Source organism: Enoplosus armatus, chromosome 17 (genome assembly GCF_043641665.1).
Source record: "Enoplosus armatus isolate fEnoArm2 chromosome 17, fEnoArm2.hap1, whole genome shotgun sequence".
Taxonomy (NCBI): Eukaryota; Metazoa; Chordata; class Actinopteri; order Centrarchiformes; family Enoplosidae; genus Enoplosus; species Enoplosus armatus.
The window spans coordinates 16,486,660-16,508,751 of NC_092196.1; the positions used below are offsets into that span (position 1 = coordinate 16,486,660).

The following is a 22,092-nucleotide window of genomic DNA, read 5'->3' on the forward strand; positions in this document are numbered from 1 at the left end:
ATAAAAAACTGAAACTAATGATAGAGGTCTGTTTATGTTTGTGTACCTGCACCACGAAACTGCTGTCACTTGAACGCACCACTTGCCAGCTGGCCTGCACCTTGGGTCCGTCCTCTTCAGCAAACTCATTGGCTTCCACCGCAGAGCGTCACAGGAGTGGGGCTGGCCCTGACGAGGAGTTTATTGTGAGGAATGTGTAGTAGCGCTCAAACTAATTTACCGCACCGACTGTGTCACACTCCCGCTGGCCACCATCCTCTTGTTTGGGACGCGTTTACTGGATTATCTTTCGGTAGTTTGACACAACTGCTGTTCGCCTTAATCGACCCTTTTATCATGCGAGTTTTTACTTGAGCGGACCAGAAAACCGTCTTTGTTGTATTTTCGGGTGGAAGAAAATTGATTCACTGCAAGCGCGAATTCAATGCCAGATTCAGCAACGATGAGCAAAAACGGAATGGTGTCAACAATCCGCACGAGGATAAGAGCTGACCCGTTCACAGCTAATTACGAGTTGGTCGGCAAAGAACTGGGCAGGTGAGTGTGTTTGTTGCGTGAATGGTTTCCAACATTCATTGATGAAAAACTACTCGGTGTGCTGACTTTGTTCGTGGGCTGTTCGAGCGGAATTTGCAACAGTGTCTTGATAATCTGCAAACCTGGTAATCATATTAGATTTGCTCTCTGCACGTGTTAATGGGAAGCGTGTTAATTGGACATTTCCAATCCAGCATTACATCCCCGGGAAAGGCGGAGATTTTGCGCTTTGGCACGCGTAATGGTAATGCGTTTTTGTGCGTCTTGGTTGAAAGTTTCTGAAATATTTTAAGACTTTCTAATCTTTTAGTGTAAAAACAAGAGGTGGACAGTAATGAGTTATGTGAAGATGCTCGGGCCAGAAAGTTTTGTGAGATGAGGAGGGACTTAGTTTCCACTCCGGCACACTTTTCTTAAATGTCTGACATACAGTATAAGAGCTGAATGCATGATATTTTTGAAATTGCACGACCTGTGTTATTGTTGGTGCTCACCTTGTGTGGGCTAGTAGAGTCTAGTGTGTGTGTGTGTGTGTGTGTGTGTGTGTGTGTGTGTGTGAGCTGAACTTCAGTATTACTTTGGAGGTGTCACAGTATTGTAAGTGTGAGGTACCTACAATCAGCCACTCTTCTCTGTCTCTCTTCAGCTAAATGCATTTTTGGGTCACACTCACTGATGGATCAGAAGTGCACATTTCAGTGGTTTTTAAACGGGGATTCCCCAATGTGCCAGACAAGACTGGATTTCTTAAAATTTGAATTAACAATCAAGGAGCTGCAGTTGACTTCTTGGGTTTCACTCTACAGCTGTTTGATTGCTGTTTGTGCCAATTCTGCATCTATCTCTATAACTCCAATTTTACTGAATGTTTGCTCCTCCACAGAGTGTGGTGGGACAGGCTAAATAAAGAGTCAGTTGGTAGCAGCCAGTTTTCCTTGTCAGACACCCTGGGACAGCAGCCAGGACCTATGGGGGGTTGGCTTGAGACTGCCTATGAAGTGTAGGCCACAGCAGCCTCTCCCTCCTCTCACCCTAAATCCTCCTTCCCTCCTCTTCCCATGAGTCCGAGCCAACAACATCCTGAGATCAGGCCTCATAATCGCATTAAATGCAGGAATGTAAGTAGTGCTGCATGCCAGCAGATCAGCTATATCATCTGTACATTAGGAGGGATGCTGACCATATTAGAACTGCCTGAGTTGAATTCTTCCGCCAACTTCTTCTTTCAACTTTCTTGAAGTTTAAATGAGCAGTGTGGCTCATTGGCCTTATTTTCAGGGTCCCTGCAGAACTGTGCATAAGCATATGTTGTGGCCACCTCGAAAGCAGGAAGAGGAACTCATGTTGTTTGTCAGTTTGTCTGCGAAACAGGCAAATGAGAGCTGTGAGGGCTGTCATATCTCATTGCACTTCAGACATGAGTCAGTGCCCCTTACTGAGGAAGACAAAACACAGACTCCACAGGAAACCAATTATCACCATCTCTAGTGCTGGGGAGGAATTACTTTTGTGTGTCACAGTAAAGTTGATGGTTGATGACAGACTAGTTTCAGAAAGATTCTACCGATGATAACCCTGCAAATGAGCTGTTTGATCTGCATAATTGTGTTTGTGCATCCAGACAGGATGTTTGAGAAAGCACTCATTAGGGTCAGTTTTTCTACTGTAACAGAGCAAAAAGGAAACAAAGTTAATGTGTAAAATATTACATTAAAGCATGTGATGTTATGCATAACCAGGAGGTTCTGTGCATCTGTCTAGTACCATGGCTGAGTGTGAACGTAGCCGGCTGGAAGATGGCCGTGTTTAGTAACCTCTGACCTGTTGTCCATCTTTGAAAAGACCTCCTGTTGCTCCTTTCCGTGGCCAGCGGTCATTCCTTTTCACTCCATATGTAGTTCCCAGCCCACAGTGAGCTGCTCTGAACTTGGCTAATTAAGGATGAAAAGGCTCTGACGGGTTTTGCCTTTTCACTGTGAACAATGAGTCGTCACCATTCTGCGAGACTTGGAAATAGCAAAAGAGAAGAAACAGACCTCACAGCAGCCGGGGTGGTAGCCAAAACAGAACCAAGCTCTGGCCAGAACAGTTGCTGTTTTTGGTCCACAGCACACAGGGCTTGGAGTAACACTGTGTGGGAAAATGACTGGCACCATGCTGAGTGGACCTTTCTGGCCACTTCATTTAGATTCTGCCCAGTTCAGTCATCTTTTCACATCCTGTGTTCACTTTTCCTAAGCCTTCTGTTGCGTATCTGCATTGCTTGCTCATTAAGACATTGAGTTGGATATAGATGTTGAGGTTACAGTGTCCATTTTAGCATGCTGTTTAGGCTCCAACCTGACTGTAACAGCAGTGACCCCCCCCCCCCCCCCCCCCCCCCCCCCCCCGCCTGGCCTGCCCAGCCACGGTCAGGTGGGTGGTCCTGGTCTCGGGGCATCTCAGTTAGCCGACTGGTCAGCTTTTGTACGGTTGTCAAAGGAGAAGCAGGCCCTTGCCGAGGGTCTGGGCGGAGGTGTCAACACAATTCCATTTGTCCCTGCTGCTGTCAGCTGTGAAGAAAAGGCCTCATTATCAGCCTGGGAGGATGGCTGGCGATTATGTTCAGCTTGACACAGAGAGGCAATTCTGCACACATCGGACATCCTGCCCACACCCACTGCTGACCCTTAACATCTCCTATGAATCCATCAGTTTATATGCTGAAAGATGAATGGTAGTGATGAGACTGTAAAAGTGGATGTTCTTTTCTTTAATCTCATGTTTTACAAGTGACTACCTGCAACCAAGCTGTTGCATCTATTTGTTTTTGTTTGACCTATAAAGTAGCCTTACCCTTATCAGGTCCCTGCCCACTATTCAGCAGCTCTTGCCAAAACTGTCAGCCTTATCTGCCTCCTGTCAGACCCTCCTGAAGGCTAGAGGAAGAGGAGGAGAACGAGGGAATCTCCACCGAATGTCTAATGACGCCTCCTCAGCTAAGCATATCAGTGGGCAATAGCAGTCTTTGTATTTTCAAATGATGCCACTTAACCTTCTTATCTCTGAACTGTTCTTTAACCTCGCCTACAGTGTTGCACTCGTGGCTGGTTGGCGGGCTTTTCCAAATGTCTTGCACTGTAATCTAGGTTTCACCTCATAGCAGTTAAACTGTCATGAGTATGTCCAGTAATTTTAGCCTTTCATTTGCTCCAGTTTAAATGACCTAAATTTAATCCAGTGGTCCAGTTGGCTACTTGGATACAGAACAGAACCATCTCTGACCAAATATGTTTGAAAAGCCAGTAAAGTGGTTGTGATTATTCTCTCTCCTCACTAATCACTCTCTTGCTCTCTCCCCTCTTTGTTTCCCAGGGGAAAGTTTGCGGTGGTAAAAAAGTGCATTGAGAAGGCAACGGGGAAGCAGTATGCTGCCAAGTTCCTGCGAAAGCGACGGAAGGGCGAGGACTGCCGCATGGACATCTTAAACGAGATCGCCGTGCTGGAGTCGGCCAAGGCCAACCCCTATGTGGTGGCACTGCATGAGGTCTACGAAACCAACACCGAAATTGTCCTCGTTCTGGAGTGGTAAGACAATACTGTATGTTACAGAAACGACACAAAAGTCTTTAAAAGTTGTCTGAAAAAACAGATTCCACATCGTATCTGAACAGCCTTGTGTGTGCCAACAAAGTTTGTTTGTGTTCAAGCTCTCATGCACACACCCTTGCACTGTCACTGATATGGGAAAAAAGTGATGGTCATATTCTAAATGGCCTTTTAAATTTTTTCTAACTTGTCTGTGTTCAAGCTATGCCAGGAAAACTGGGATAAATGATTAGGCTATCAATCATTAGGGAGATGAAAATCCTTTAATCATCACTCACTAAAAACTTTCCATGACTAGAGTTTTTCTCATGCAGAGTGTCTGAGAGATTTGAGGACACCGAACTGGCTTCTAGTGAACTCCCCAACGTATTAATTCATTTCTACTTATTAAGCAACAATGTTTGAGTTGGGAAAGCCTCACATCAAATTTTACATTCACGTCATACAACATCCTGTATTTTGCATCATGAGAATGTCACTGCTTTGGCATTTTCATGTGAATTTTCAGCTTTTACATATCTGTCTGATCTGTGAAAAACCCTTCCTGGCTGAGAGTTATGTTCTTATTGCTGAGGGTACAGCCACTTGTCACCAAAAAAACAAAAAAAACATACACACGTGTGAAATGCATAGCCTTGCACTATTGTTGCACAAACGCTACCTTAAAAGGAAATTCTCTCTCTCTGTGGTTAGTTACTCGTCTCGTCATAACCTCAACAGCTCATTTTCTTGTGATGCTAAATGGCTGTCAGGAACTGTCACACCACCGTTCACTGTGTGAAAATAACAATGTCGAGCTACAAATAAGTCAGTTAGACCCTACTGTGAGAACGTACTGCTCAGTACTCGAGACTTTGTGTTGCCTGTCAACATGCAGGCGAACTGGTCGGCAGCTGAGTGGAGTTGCTCGTTCAGTGACCCAGCAGAGTCATTCTGTCTGTCTGGCTTTGGTCTGCCGTGCTTGGGTGTTAAATGACATGATGCATATCCAGTAAGTGTTCTTTGACTGCTCTAATGACAGCCTCTAATTAGGATTTGGAAAGGACACTTAGCATCTTAATTACCTTGCTCGCCTCATTACGAGGAGATAACACACGGCAATTAGACTTGAACCACGTTTCCCTGACCCTGTTCCTGAACTGTTTGCTGTTAGGGCAGGAAGCCCTCTCCTTCCCACTCCTCTGTAGTCATCCCCATCCTAGACATGGAATGCCTCCGCAGAACAAAGGCCTCTCTGTGGGGGGGGGTCTGTGTTTGACCTCTGACTGAAGTGTGAAAGGGGAAGTAGCACCACAGTTCACCCCTGCATGCCTGCAGAGAAAACATAGCAGGAGGTCAGTCGGCACTGGTCCACAGTTCCTCTTCGGCTGCCAAATGGAGCTGCACCGTGGAGTCTTCGAGCATAAAATCAAGCAGCCAGCGAATGCATAATATTTTAGCACTTAAAGAGCTCTGTTTTTAAATGTCAACTCATTCTTTTGTCAGTTTTTATCTATTGCACTGTACATTTGTCCTAAAAGCGGCAGGAGCACTCACAATGAGACCCTTGACCACTGAAAAGCTGCATCTTCAAACTGTCTGACCTCAGCATGAGTTTCAAGAATTGAAAACCATTTTCCATTTCCTGTGGGTTTAAATGTAAGCAGCAAGCATGGTTCCCAAAAGTAGTACACCACCACGCTGGTATGTGTTGTGCACACGCACACACACACTTCTCGTAGCCACAACCACATCCTTGGTAATGTCAGAGAAATGGAAGCGAGAAGTTGAATTCTAATCATCTTTGAAAGTGTAGCTCCAGTGTGCGTCAGTACCACAGAAACCCCCAGTATGACTAGTTTGAGAGATGGCCACTTTGATGAAAAATGAACGTGCATCGCCTCCTGAGCTCTGAAAGTTTTTTGTGCACAGTAGCTAAAAACGGTCACTGTGATGAAATCTCCAGGAAGCATAGTCGTTTGTTTCCTGCTCTTCCACAAATACAAAAGTTTAGAAAAAGTGCAGAAAAGTGGCCTTTAATTGGACTGTACTGGAGTATAAGTGCTGACCAGGCAATTCAGCCAACAGACAGGTTCGACTTGCAGAAACTGGTTGACAGGGTCCTGTTAAGGTGACGTCAATGAGCACCCAGCTTGGTGGTCAGCCAAGAAGGGCTTTGACCAAATAGCTTATCCTGCAGAACTAAAAGGAGCTTGACTTAGTTTACTGCTTTAAAATAGAGAAATATATTTGCCTCCGCTTAATATCCTCTTATTCAGAGAATGAGGCTCATCTGTTCTCGGTTCTTCTCTTCAAATGGTTGTTCAGCCTCTCTGTGCCCTCACTCGTGTTGGCTGCAGTGGGTTTTTAATGCAGCTCCATGCAGGGGAGGATTTCTCCTACACACTGAAGTAGTGTGTACATTAACTCTCTTGGAAGGAGAGAGAGCATGGAGACAATATTTAGACTTCAGGGAAGTATCAAATCATTCCTAAGTGCTTGGCTAGAATGTGTGCAGTCTGTTGAATTTAAACAAGATGGTCTTTATCAAGATTTTAAATCCTCTTAGGGCTTCTGCTAACAGCTTAATGAAGCTATTGAAATACTGAATTGTTCAGACAGGTAAAGTAATAGGTCAAATCTATGCTAAGTTGACAGATTCAAGTTAAAGTTCATTTTCTATATAACACCAACTCAATAAGAGGCATGAGAGTTTTTTTCTATTGCAGCTTCCAAAAAACACCTCATTTGACTTTTGTTTCCTCTTCCAAATGAAAACACTAACACTAGGCTTACTTGCATTTAGTATAAATGTGCAGATCAATGTAAACAAATTGAGTTTCATTGTATGTCTCCACTGCTCTCTAAACTCTTTGGGGGTTGTTAAGTGGGATTGATTGATGCATTGATTGCATGTTTGCAACAAGCGGGCTAGGTGCCAGGTCCAATATTTGGTGCTGGAAGCAAAAAAATGAAGAGTTTATATGGACTAATGACGGATATCCTCAAAATCCCTAAAAACATGGGTGCTATTTTCGCAGCTGAGGATAGTAAAGAGTGCAGGGATGGGAGGCTAACAGGGGATTGGATGGTGCTGGTTATGTAACAGTCGTGCCCAGGGCCTGGTCACAAAGTTTTCCTCTGAAGATAAAAAGCATGTGTGCCATCTAAATCCCCCACACATGGCTTTAGTTTTTTGGGTGAACTGTCAGCTTCAGGCATTGATCTGACTGATGGAGCTTCCACCGTAAATCCACCATGTCTCAACTTTACTTAACGTTGTTACATAAGCGCAGCAAGACCAGGCAGGAATCTGACTCTTCCTTGATGTGAGATGTCACCATTGTCTAATTACTACATTCCAAAAATAGGATAACCCCTTACACATTAGTTGTTTTGAGCGAACAAGCAAAAAACTATGCAGGCTGAGGCTCATACAGTATCTAGTTACCAACTTGACACTACTTTACTGCCATCTTCTATGGCTACTTTATATCTAACAATCTGTTCCTTTCCACATTAAGAAAAGGTTTAGTTGGCCAGTGTTTGCTTCTGTTTATTCTGTTTTGATTTAATATGTTAACCTGCAATATATCAGGCTGTTTAAGGCCTTATCTGAACCTGCTGTAAGCTGATATGACCATTCTTATCTCTGTAATATTCCTGAGAAGGAGAAGGTACACACAGAGGCGGGGTACCAAAAATGATATTGATTCATGTTGGACTCACATGCAGTGTGTGTGTAGATGTGGATGGACTTTGTTCCTTCAAGCCAAAGTACACTAATGAGGAGACGGGGTGTTACGTAATTTTAAGGAAAGCGGAAATGACTTTGGGTTTGTTCACTAAAATTGCATTAATGGGATGGGTTGGAATTTGCTTTTGTCAACTTGTGCAATTCAAACTGAGAGGAAGGGCGTATTTATACAGTTTAAGGCGCAAGTTATTATGACAAGTTAAAATTAATAATCCAAAATGAAAGTAAGCCAAACTAAACTCCACTGGGTGGCTCTCTATGTACAGTTCTTTTCTTTTCATCTTATCCTTGTTTTGTTTTCTCAGTTTTCCCTTCCTGTGCTTTCCTTCCAGCGCCGCCGGTGGCGAAATCTTCAACCAATGTGTTGCCGATAACGACGAGGCCTTCACAGAGAAAGATGTGATCCGGCTGGCCAAGCAGATCCTGACTGGAGTGGCCTTCCTGCATCGGAACCATGTGGTGCATCTGGATCTGAAAGTAAGTACGCTGAAAGATTATATCACAATATAGGATAGTCTATTCCCTCGAGTGGCAGACTGAAGGAGATATGATTTCTCTTATGCAACCACAACTCATTCAGTGTGTCACGACCCTGTTCCCACGAGGAATCGGTCGGTAAAGGAACCTGACTGAACTATCATGTTTTCTTTAGCGTGCCCTGAGGTAACAAGGCAGTCATCACTGAGATTTTCTTTCTACCCATCATCTCACAAATTAACTAGGTATTGGGTTTCTTATTACACACGTTATATGATTCTTTTAAAATGAATAAGCAACTGAAAAAAACGTGCATGTGTTCTAGATTAAATGATCAGTTCAAATACATCTCATCCTTTGTTTAGCATGACTGATGCTTTAGAACATTTTGGTATAGATAAACATAGTGTGAAGTTAAGTGAAGAGGTGAATCTCATGCGCTCTTCAGTTGCTCTTGTGGTTTGAGAGACTGTAGTGGCCCAGGCCTGATAGTTGGCCTTGGCCTGTCTTCTCCTCTTTTGTTCATCTCAGATATTCAAACCAACTCTGGCATTTGACCAGTCTGACCCAGAATCAAGCACAATTGTTCTTATACTACAGTCTTTGCACACACACAAACCATGGAGCCATCCTAGTGGTTAGCAGGGATATTCCAGCAGTTTTCAGTCTTGTTTGAGCAGCTAGATGCTGACTGACAAACAAGACCCCTGTTCCTCTTTACCTCAAATGCTTTGACTCATTCACACTGACATGTAATTAATGACCTCAGATGTCAGACCTCAGACTCCTTCAATCATCATTAGTCATGATGTTGCATACCTCTGTCTAATCTGTGTGTGCGTCTTCTCCAGCCCCAGAACATCTTGCTGACCAGTGCCAGACCTCTGGGGGACATTCGTATTGTGGACTTTGGCTTGTCCAGACGCATGGACAACATCACAGAAGTCAGGGAGATCCTGGGTACCCCAGAGTATGTGGGTGAGTCCTGCTTTCAGCCCTCAAATACCCAGAATCACCTGCGTCTTTTAGTATTGTTTATCATGACTAACTGGCTGTGTTTTTGTTGCAGCACCAGAGATCCTGAACTATGAACCCATCACCACTGCTACTGACATGTGGTAAGTGTGCTACTGTAGTTAATGAGACTATTTCCACTCATTTTAGTGGATGCCATGCAGAACTAGTTTAGTCTGTGCTTTAGTTCTGGAAATAAAGACATATTCAGGGCAGTGACATCACCTCCCCAATTTGCAAAAGACAGTCTAGACCTTTGACCACAAGATCATCTTTGCTTCATACTTGCAGTTAATTATTGGCTTGCCGCAGTACAGTGGAAGACAGCCAAACCTGTTGTGCTAAAGTGTGTCGCAAAACAGATTCTGTCATAACCTTCTTCCCCTTCTTCCTCCCTTTCTGCCAGGAGTATCGGGGTCCTGACCTACGTCATGCTGACAGGCGAGTCTCCCTTCCTAGGTGACGACAAGCAGGAGACATTCCTCAACATCTCCCAAGTCAACGTAGAGTACTCGCAGGACACGTTCGAGGGGATCTCCCCTCTGGCTGTTGACTTCATCAAGTCCTTGCTGGTTAAAAACCCCAGGTGAGGTTGCTTACAGTAAAGATGAAGATACGAACAGATGTTCTGATTATGGCTAAAACTAAAACGTTTCCGTCAGCCTTACTTTGAGCTGATTTACACACCAAGGATGTGAGTCAGTTCACGCCAGCACGGAAGTACATCCGCATGCGTCTAAATGAGTGTATGTGGTAACAAGATTTGCGTCACTTAGGCGAGAAGTAATTTCCTTTTTTGCAAACAGTGGTTGTAAGCTCACCTCATTTAAATAAGTTTTGAAATTACACCAGACACTGATGTACCAGCTTTAAGTGTCACCAAAAAAAAAGAATAGTTAACCTAAGGTGATTTCCAAGGGAAGTTATCTTACTATATTTCTGATGAACCCAATTCTGACTGAGGCCTTAATTTTTCACCACAATTTGTTGATGAAAAGTAGCAGCAGCTTCTGTCTCACATCCAGAGCCATAATCTCTAGTCAGTATCATTTAATAGCAGCAGATTACTGGTAGCGATGGAAAAAGTGGAAGATTCCTCAGTGTTTGAGTAATCAGTGAGAGATGGAGGGGAAAAAATCTTGAGAGCAAAAAGTGCTTCTTTTGTGGTTTTCCAAACCAAATGTTGAAAAGGAATATGGCCGATGTCTGAACGGAGAACGGGTTGAGCAAATCAGAAGATCCAGGCAATCCATCGGTTATGTAAACTATTCGGGAATTTCCACTCATCCACAGTGTTATTGTGTTTGTGTGTACAGGAAGAGAGCCACAGCAGAAGAAGGCCTCAACCACCCCTGGCTGAACTCGCTCCCCCATCCCCACTCTCACCCGCACCTCCACGCTAGGTCGGCCTCCTCTTTGGACGAGCCGGACACAAGCCAGTCGGAGTCGGAACCCGAGAGCCCGGCTCCCTCCCCCGAGCTGGACTTGATCGGGTCCTATCTCATGTGCCCGGGCCAGGGTGAGCTGAAGACAGGCCGTGACGCCTTCTCCTTCAGCGAGCCCTCCTTTCTCACGCGACCTGAGATACAGCAGGAGCTGATCTGCTGAACGATGTTTCACAGGTGGAAAGAGATTGAACACATTCAAACTCCACGGAGCAGACGCTGAGAGCCAGTGAGCCTGCAGCTTCTTGGTCTTGATCTGACTCAGGGCTATGCTATATGGATGCTGTATGCCTGCTGCTGGCTGCTTCTACTGCTGTGATGTTTGTGAGCTGGGCTGTGTGTAGTTTGATACCTCTGCGTGTGTGTGTTTGAATTATACATGCTACTCCGTGCTGATTTATGATTGCTCGGAAGGAATGTGAGAGGAATGAAGATGCAGAAGAAAGGAGTGGGAGAAGACTCACAAGGATTTTGTCGCAGGACTGCACTGCTGCCTTAAAAAGTGACAGAACTGAACTGGGCTCAGCTTAACACTGGCTAGTTCATCCCTGCACGCACACTGGTTTCCCTTTTTACCCAATTAGCCTTTTGAACTGGGTGCCATAGGAGAGGCAGCCTCCCGCTTCCATGGGAAATGACTTCACTCACTGTGTGCTCTCATCAAAACAAGTTATGCTTCAGCTGACCCAGACATACCTTCTGTGATGAGTTTTATTGAAGGAACTAAAGGGTTTTGACAGATGGTTCTACTTAACATAAAAATTAAAGCGGCACCTACGCTGAAACCAGACGTTAACTGTTCCACTGTTTTTATGTTTATTTATGTGTGTTTGTTATACCACTTCACCCCCTTAAATATACAAAGCCACATCAATGCCTGAGTTTGAGATGGAAATAGTAGCATTCTTATTTTTTTTTAAGGACAATCTTAAGCACTTTTTGTTTTGTTATTGAACTTCAATGTAATAGTAAGAAACCAAAAGCTCATCAAGCACAGTCAGCTGTCACACAATGTACTGTACATATTAACCATATTCCACCACCCACTGTTTGGGTCACATTGCCTTTTTTCACAAAGTGCCACTTTTTCAACCTTTCTTCTGTGTTAATATTACAATTTTACTTTGTTAATTTTTTTGTTTGTTTTGTGGGCTATTGCACAAGTTGCACAAGTTTTTTGTGTTTTTTGTACTTAACTGCGAGGTTGCCCCTAGATTTCTTACTCTTCAAATATTGTGAAAACATCAGTCTTGACAAGAGGGAATGGCAGGGGTTGAAAGCAACAGTTCAGTTTTGTTATTAGAATTGTAATAAATGAACCTTCAGATGCTCGGGAGCAGAGAATTTCTCAAAAAACGTACTGAAATGTATATTGTGAGTTAGTATTAAGATTAATCTGAAAAGATTATTAATGTTTTGTTTTTTTTACCAGTGTATGAGTGTTAACATCATTATATCGTGTCTTATTTTGTTTTACTTATTCTTTTCTGCTCGTGAATTTCAGGCAGATTTGCACTTGTCCACGTGGACATTATGTTTAATGAATAAATGTTGATGGCATGCATTGCAAAATGTAACTAAGAAAAATACATGTGCATTTTGTACAAACTCCTCTGTCTGTGTGTGTGATTGTTTTTATAGCAGTAATGGCATTTCATGCATTATCACTTTCTACAACTACAAACTACAACAGTGAAGAATTATGATTCTAGATTAATTCAACCAAATCAAGGTTTGTTTTTCATCAACATAATGTCTGCTAGTAGGTTATTTTTTAGCCATACGGGCTAATTCATGGTCATCAGATGATGCGTCCTAATGACGTGGGTGATCCCCTGATATATTTGACCAGTATTTTAGTTTATGACCAAATATCTGCAAAACTACTTACAACTAAGAGCTAATTGGCAAGTGTTGGCATGCCAACACACTAAACTACATCAGCATTTTAGCATTGTCTTTGTGAGCATGTTAGCATGCATACGTTAGCATTTAGCTGAAAACAGCTGTGCCTACGAACAGTTTCAAAGCTGGTAGCTAGCTTGGCTGTAGACTCTTTGTTTTGTTCACTCCTGCTTACAGATGGAACACAGCAAAATCCATCAATGTGCTTTACAGAATAAAATTAGTGAATTGCTGAGCAAAGGAATCGCGGAATCTGGAATCAAGGAATATTTTTTCTTGCAGGTTTTCATGCAAACTCTTCAATCAAAAGTAAAGTTGTTTTTTACAATTTTTTCATAAACCCAAATTCAAGAAAAGAAATATAAATGAGATAAGAATGTCGGACTGACGGATTTCATATTTCTGGCCTCGAGCAAGGATATTAACACGGCAGTATTATCTGTGGTCCTCTGATGGCTTACAGAGTAACTTAATTGCACTCACTGGCATTTCACAATATAAACACAACTGGGTATCCTCTAGGATAGTGGTGCCCAGCTTCTACTAGCAACCCTCATCACAGGTTGCATATAATGAAATTAGTAGATTAATTCTTCCATTCCCAGATTGTTTCATTTGAATACTTTTTTTAGAGTATGACTTGGTAAAACCCTTCCTCTTATTTCCTCTCTTGTTACTCATCTTGCAGCCCCTCAGATTGATTTGGCAGCTTTTTTGGCATTATCTTTCCTTCTATCTTTTGTATCATCCCACCATATAATGTTATCCCTCTATAAACTGCTATGTGTTTTCATTATCCCATAACATTGATGATAAAGACCAATACCTTTCAGTCAGGTGTTGATAGTTCAGCTGCACATGAAGTCAGGAGTAAGGCAGATCTCATATCAAAACAGATTACACGTTTCAACCAGATGACGTGAAGCATCTGCTTTTCCTCTCAGCGTGTCTATTTAGAGAAACAGAGTATCATAAAGAAAATAAATGTCTCTCTCTCAAGCCAGTCGTCCATAAATATCCAGCAGCCTCTCAGAACAGGAAATGCCAGCATCCTGCGAAGAAGGACACAAAGTAATGTTTTCCACTGTAGTAAAGTTTCTTTCTCTTTCTGTCTTTCTCTCTCATGCACACACCCTTGTGCTTGTTTACTTGTGTCAGGTCGAACAATATCCCTGCCTGCCAATATCCTGAATGCTTGCTTTAATGTGCTCTTCCTCTCGTGGTCGGCACTGAGCCAGTTCAGATCTGCAGTGGCCAATAAGGAGAAAGCAGGGCTCCCTGCAGGGTCCTGCTCCGGTGGCTCTTGGCTGGACCGACCACTTCCCCTAAAGAAAATCCTGCTGCTGCATGGAGCTGAGGAATGCCAGAAATGTTCACAACTGGCCTACTTCCTTTTTTCAAACCTTGTCCTTTATGCCTCTCTTCCCTCTTATCCACCTAATGAGGTTTGTTTTCTCAGTGGGGGGCACACACACACACACACACACACACACACACACACACACACACACACACACACACATACATAAACATACGCAGTTATTGAAGTGGTTGATTAAGTGACTGTTTCTCAGAAGGACTCTCAGGATCAGTTGATGTGACTTTGATATTTAAGGTGACCACTAGAGGATAATTTAAGACAGATGTGGAGGCAGTTTGTGCTGTATCCTGACTGGCCTTGTGGCAAAAGAGCACTTGGCTCCCACAGATCCAAACAAATACAAAGAGTGGACAAAAAGCTTGCTGTCGCATCCAGATAACCTGCTCTCAACAATCTCTGTGGATTGAAACTAAGGTCCTGCTTAATGGTTTTTAAAGGTTATCAGGCAACAAATACAGCTTTTAAACACCCCTGTGAGGCACATTACTTTATAAAATCCATTTGTCTCTCTTGAGTCTGTGTAACAACAGACAAAATAGATAACATCAATTATTGATAATATAAATATGGATTTTCTTTGCACTATACGAAACCTGGTGTCTGACATCTGCTGGGCTGTAAGATGTTTTTACTGTAGGCACTCAGCAGGCATTTCATCTCATGCTAAGCAGGCGCACATCCTGAAAACAAGTCTGTCAGCGCCTCCAGCCATAACACATTGATCCCTTGAGGTTTTTGAAAATCCAGATCTGGGATTTCAAAATGCAAACCTCTTGGGAAGCTGGAAAGGCAACATTCTACACTGCATAGGTCAAAATGATCAGTTACATAACCAAAGATTGTTTGACAGCAGGTTTGAATTTTTACCGGCTTTCCATCTGTGTGCCACTGTGACTTAGGAACAAGCTACAAAAATGGCATTGTGACTGTAATCAAATATTTGTTTATGTAAAGCCCTTTTCGTCGTCATAGTCAAATATTTTGGATGAAGAAGGGCAGAAGAGCAGCCTAAAATCACTTATCAAAAAGATGAAGATTTACAGATCTCCATAGTAAAAAAATGCACAAAAAAGAAGAAAGTACAACAACAGCAGCACAGCGGAACTACAAATAAGGATTTCACTAGGAATATATGAGAACTTGTAACAGCTTTCTGTTTGTCTCTGTATGTCAAGGGATGGCAATGTTGGCCTTTCAATCCACCACGCTATTACATTTTGTACAGATATTCAAAATCCCAGGAGGATAAATCCCACTGATTTTGGTAATCCCCTGACTTTTCCTCTAGCGCCACCATGAGGTTGACATTTTTGGCTTTTACTGAAATACCTTGACAACTGCTGGAGGGATTGGTGCAAAATTTGGTACAGACATTCATGGTTCCCAGGCGATGGATCCTAATGATCTTGGTAATCCTGTCTTTTCATAAAGCGCTAACATCAGGTCAAATGATTAATTTGTCTAATACTTTAGTTTGTCAGTAGCTACATAACTAATGACATTCACATCAGTCTCAGCTGTGCTTTTTGTTTATTGCCTATTAGCAATAATTTAGCTTGCTAGCATGCAAAACTAATTTAAACATTATAAACATTATCTGCTTAACATCACCATGTTAACATCGTAATCATGTTAGTGTGCATTGTGGTACATTGTGCCTTGTTCTACTTTTACGACTGCGTGTGTGGCACTTACTTTGACCTTTCCATGATAACTGAACTGGAATCCATCTGTCTTTGTATTTTAACCAGTTACACATTAAGGCCAGTACACGTATGTATATGATTAGATGTCCTACAGCAGAGACACCCTCAGTGGAGTGCCTTTTTTCTATCCCATCCTAATGTTCTAAGCCAACCTGCTGCCTCCACGAATGGCCTGTTTCTATCACTTAATAGACATAAATGAAGTGTTCCCAGCTCCTCATAGCGTTCCTCTCTCTCCATCTGCCTGACCTCCTGCTCCGGTTGTCTCTCCCTGTCTCTCTCAATCTCACTATCTCTAGATCTCTTTCAGTGCACCAGTTTTCTCAGAAGTAGTTCCCCTTGCACATTATATAATGGGGAAATTCCTTTACGCTTATGTTACTGATTATACTGCCGTTATAGAGAGAGTACACTGATGTCAGAGAACTCAAGAAAGTGTGTGTGTCTGTCAGCGTACCTTTCCAACTCTGTTCATCATTAATTTTCAGCTCTTCTGTTTACCTTTACATTGTAGCCATTTAGGCCGATGATCTCAATCAAACAATGTACAGCTAATCAAATAATTATTCATCCCTTTAGGAATCTGCTCAATTGACATCCACAACACTCTGACCTTTCAGTCACTCCTGCTACATTCCAGCATTGACCTTTGTTGCGAACCTTCGAACGGATCTTAAAGATCCACATAAAGCCCACAATAAGTTAAAAAACTGTGGCCTCTTGATGGTGATGGATATCAGTGGGCCTTAGGAGGATGAAAACAAGACAAAATCCTCACGGTTACCTGGGATTCTGTCTCTTAATCCCAAAATGCTGTAGTATTTCAGATATAAGAACAACCATGACAAATCAAAGCCTGGCTGTTCTCCGTGTTCACTTACTAGATGTTGACCGGACATTTCTTTCACGTGTCCCAGCAATGCTTTCAAAAGAAAAACAGAAAGGGAGAAAGAATTTCCATAAGAGGCAAAACACTCGTAACCGCTGGTAATATGTTTCTCATGGTGATGCATTCACAGCAGCGAGGGAGGCAAATGCCTTTGGTTAAGCAGAGCTATTTATTTTGTCCTTGGAAACGGTTGAAGAACAACAAAAGCATTCTCAACAAAGAGTAGCACGACCTGATGCTGCTGCCTGTTTTCCTCTGTCTGCGGTGACTATGTCCTCCCTCAACATGGGGGCACTACTGGCACACATCATACTCAAAAAGCCACACAATAGGCACACTCAGCTCAGAGAGAACTTTTCAACTCAAAAGCTGTGTAAGGAACCCAACCAAAACAAGGGACACTGCTAAGTTAATCCTTAAAAGGTTCAATTTCAATGTGGGTAAGCTCATAGACAAAATCAAAAAAGCTCTGTTTGGATTTGCAGGACGTGGTGCACACGAATGCCCACTCACATGTACTTAAACTGTAGTGTATACACACACACACACACACACTCGCCAGAGAACCCACAGTGAACTCTGCCCGCTGACTCGCTATGAGCTTGGGAGGGAGTCCAGGATTTCAAACTGACAGGGAACAGATTCTGGTGGTCTGGATCTTTTCGAGCTCTTGATTTTCAACCCACAGCGCTCTTCTTGTTTACTATGGTACTGGATTAGGGAGTTATTTGGGGGAATGTCACTAGTTTTGCAGGTATTTGGTCATAAACCAAAGAATCAGAATCAGACACAGGCTCACTGCCAAGTAGGTTTTCACATACAAAGGATCTGTCTTGGTGTTTTGATACATTACAATAAACATAGTAAGAGAACATTTTTTTTAAAAGATAAAAAGCAAGTACTGCAAGTCAAGAAGCATAAATTGACAATAAAATATGAAAATATATTATTAAAAAAATGTACAACATAACTTTTTTAATTAAAGTGTTTTGTGCAGGAATGTGCAAAATATTGACCAGAGAGTGTGCAAAAGTTCACAGTATGAAATATAAAGAATATGTGCAATGTGCAAGATAGTAATCCAAAAGGTGTGTGTGTAATGTAACGCATTGTGTAGTGTCTAAAGGGGGGGGGTATAACACTCAGTGTCAGTGGGGGTATCGGGGTGAGGCCAGCTGCAGTCGGGAAGAAACTGTTCTTGTGGCGTGAGGTTTTGGTCCTGATGGACTGCAGGTGCTGAAACAGTTTGTGTCCAGGGTGGGAGGGCCACAATCTTTCCTGCTCGCCTCAGGGTCCTGGAGTATTGCGAACATTAAAATTTTGGCATCATGAAGATGCTGGATGAAAAGTCAGGGGATCGCCAATTCATTCTCAGGGAAAGATGACTGTGTGTACAAAATTTCATGGCAATCTATCCAATAGATATTTCAGTCTGGACCAAAGTGGTGGACTGAAAAAGCTTGTTAAAATGTTTATTTTAGTAGATGCCTCTCTCTTTAATTTAGAAAACATGCAGGGCTGTCAGAGACAATAGGTTAGTGAAGATCTTCCGACTGTGATGAAACTATCACTTGTACTCAAGTATTTCTCACATTGGAGAAGTGCTTGTATTTGTAATAAAGGCTACTGGCGTTTTAAGGTTATTTTGGTTTGGTTTGTGTTGGCTGTGTGAGCTGTCACATGTTGATTTGTCAGTGTTATGTCGGTGTGGCTAAACATTTTGAGATGAAGAGAGAAGTAAACATGTCATTTTCTGGAACTTTTCTGGATTTTTTTTCAGTGGAATTTGTTCCCTCCAGGAAAATTTTCAAGGTTTCCTGGAGCCTGGAACAATTAATTAGTCAAAAAGCCAGCTGTCACATCTCTTTATGTGATTGTCACTTGTTTTTCTTTTCCCTTTCCCCTGGCTTTTGGTGTTATGGAAGTCCCTCCCAGAGGTATGGAGATGTGTGCATGTTTGTATGTGTGCGTGCGTGTGTGTGTTCAACATTGTCATTGCTGTCAAATTTTCATATTGTCTGAAGCTTCCTGATGTAATCGGCCAAATCGGTGTGTGAAAAAAGAGCCTGGAAACAATAGCTGGGGGTCAGACAGGTCGTGGAAAACTGTTTGAAGAACAATGTTATCTGGAGACCTGGTAATAAAATCCCAGTGGTGTGGAAAGGTACAAACCCTTTGAATAAAGAGCAGCTTCCGCTCTCCCAGACTCACCTGGGCCCTCTATTAGCCGAATGGACCTGCTTGTCAGTCATGTCTGCATGAACAATTTTACCTTCTCTATCTGTCAGCCACGATCATTCCTGATGTGACAGCCTGTGGCAGTCTGTCTTGACAACATGGCAGGCTTTATTTTACTGTGTTGCAGATGAATGTCAAGAGCGATCAAGACCTAGAAATATTAGTGGGGACAGATTGTTTCAGCCCTTTTAATACTGAAAATCAAACAAACTGCATGCCATCCATAAAGCCACGCTGCTAGTGGTTTTATAGATGGCAATGTTGGTCTGTCGGTTGATCGGTCGCGTTGATCCAGACTTGAATATCTGAAAAACTATTGGATGGATTGCCATGAAATTTGGTGCGGACATTCATGGTCCCAAGAGGATGAATCCTGATGACTTTAGTGATCCTCTGACTTTTCCTCTAGCGCCATCATCAGGTCAACATTTAAAATCAGTAGTTGCAAAACTAATTCCCATCTTCCTGGGCTGTGCTTCGTGTACAGTGCTAATTAGCAAAGGTCAGCATGCTAACATACTAAATGATGGAGAGCATTATATTTGCATGTTAACACTGTCATTGTGAGCATGTTAACACGCTGATGTTAGCATTTAGCTCAAATTTGTGCCTAAGTACAGCTTCACAGAGCCACAGGGCATGGCTGTAGACTCTTTTCTCGTTTTGTGTGTGTGTGTGTGTGTGTGTCTGTGTCTGTGTCACAGTTAATAATGGAAAGGCATTTTAAATTGTGCGAGCATGGGAAAAGTGGGCCTTTCTTTGATCAACTTTTCCATTTGTAGAATACATTGTGATGCACCTGGACACATCATCAGTGATGCTACAGACATTACTTAGCCTGTGCTTGAAGTCACAATATTAATGATTTCTTCCATAACAACAAGTGAGCTGCTCTTAAAATGTTATCATTTGTTTGTCTGGAAGTCTAACACTGGGCATGAAAATATGTGTGGGTGGAAAACAGAAGAAGAAAAGAGAACATCAATATTATTCCACAGCTGCAGAGTGCACAGTACCTTAGACAGGAAAGAATCCGTCATCCCACAGAGATGCTGTTCAACTCATGCCATCAAGAATACAGTGAATCCAGATTTTTATTGCAGATTCATGAAAAATACCGTAGTTTGAGACTCTGGTCAGTCACAGTAATATACAAACATCATTTCATATACAATAAGGTATGGATTGTTCTTTGCAGTATTTTTGTACAGAAAAACATTATATTATATTATATTTCTGGATCGTTAGTTGCCATTGATGTAGCTATTTCTAATTTGGTAATACAACATCCCAAGCCCCTGTTTTTCAGTGTCTGGCTCAAGAGGACACCAAGGCCTGCAGCACTAGAACAGCTGCAAAAGCATCTCTGTTATCCCAAAGAAAAATCTACTATAACCTTACAAGAAACACAACATTCCCAGTTTTCTGCCAAACTAAAGTGCACTCACTGTTTGCCTTAGATAAAGGAGCAAAATAATAAGCTCAGTCTCATTGGTGTTCATGCTTTGAAACTGCAGAGTAAAAGTCCCTGGAAGTATAAACACAGCAGGATTTCTGGGGCTCTTATGCAAGCTTGCTCTCACCCCTGGTTATACATGACATGCTGGGAAATATCAAATTAAATGAGCTTGTCCCAAAAAAAATTGTAAGATAAATAAAGGGCTCTATTACTACTTTGGGGCTGTTGTGGCTAATAGCAGTGACCACCCCCCCTCGAAAAAACATGCAGGATAGAGAACGTGATGTTCCTCATCCCAGAGTGGCTGAAGGTTTTCATAGTGAGGCCTCTCAAGGTGCCAGTGAGACACTGTTTTAGACTTTATGTTGGCAGAAACACCTCAAAAACCCTTCTCTTACATGTTGCATTTCATTCCGTTCATGGGCTGAATCACAGTGGTGGAGAGTAAGTAAGTACATTTACCTAAGTACTGTACGGAAGTACAATTTTGAAGCACTTCCATATTTCCATTTTCATTTTATACTTCCACTCAACGAGACAAATATTGTAATTTTTACTTCACTACAGTTACTTGATACCCAGCAGAATGTAAAGTAATAAAGTATTATTCCCACCTTTACCAGCTTCAACATTAAAGTGATGTTCACATTAGTGCATCATTAATTATAATCCAATAATATAATAGACATTATTCTGAAAAGGGCCATTCTGCATAATGAGAATGTTTACTTTTCGTACTTTAAATATATTTTGATGCTAATACATCTATACTTCTACTCAAGTAAAAATTTGAATGGATGACTTTTACTTGTAACAGAGTATTTCTACCCTGTGGTATTGCTATTTTTACTTGAGTAAAAGATCTGAGTACTTCCGCTACCGCTACTGAATAATGAAAATGTAATATTGTGAATGTTTCCTGCTGCTTTTGACAGGAGTGAGAAAGTCAACCAAACCCTTTCAAAAAGAGGCGGCGAGGCAAGTTGATATTTCAGTTTGGACTCATTATAACATAATTGCCTGTAGACGGCTAGACTGAGAGAACCCAGTCGATTACACAATGATAAGTGATATGTTAAAGAAAAGGCCCATTATGCACGAAATACATAACTGTACATTTATTTACAGTGCTTATCAGGTAATTAGCTTTTAGTTTGCCAGATAAATGCTGGTATCCTGTTTCAGGCACTAAATTCAGCAGGTAATCAAGATAATTCATCTGTCACAGACAACTGTAGGTGCTTTTATTACAACTTCTTACTAGAAACACTGATTTCTCATGGACCAGTGGCACTGCCTGTTCAATAGCACCACCAAGAGGAGTGATAACACACTGAAACCTCATTCTGCTGGACTTTAAGTGTTTATTCAACTTTGGGTGTTTTTTAATTTTACATACATGACACATATCCACCCCAGCAGATCAGTGGTGGAAAGTACATTTACTCAAGTAGTGTACAAGTAAAACTGTATCAAAGAAGGCATTTTCTGTGAAAGGAGTATTTTTCATTTTAAGAAGGCTACATGGTGTTGATAATACTTTTGCACTTTTAATTAAGTAAGATTGTGAATTCAGGGCTTTTACTTGTAACTGAGTGTTTTTACAGTGTGGTGTTACTACTTTTACTTGAGTAAAGGCTTTGAATACTTATTTCACCACTAATGCAGATTAAGCAAAGACAGTACATAAGAGAAAAAACAAAAACAAAACCACATC

General features: G+C 41.9%; 1 protein-coding gene across 1 annotated transcript; it reads left to right on the forward strand.

Moving 5' to 3' along the window:
• The first annotated feature begins 226 nt into the window (after positions 1–226).
• stk17al (serine/threonine kinase 17a like) lies at positions 227–12,408 on the forward strand. Its single transcript, XM_070922760.1, has 7 exons — positions 227–537; positions 3,892–4,104; positions 8,194–8,338; positions 9,190–9,316; positions 9,408–9,456; positions 9,759–9,938; positions 10,669–12,408. Exons 1-7 carry the CDS (start codon positions 425–427, stop codon positions 10,958–10,960), a joined length of 1,119 nt encoding a protein of 372 aa, XP_070778861.1. The 5' UTR covers positions 227–424; the 3' UTR covers positions 10,961–12,408.
• The last annotated feature ends 9,684 nt before the right edge of the window (positions 12,409–22,092 follow it).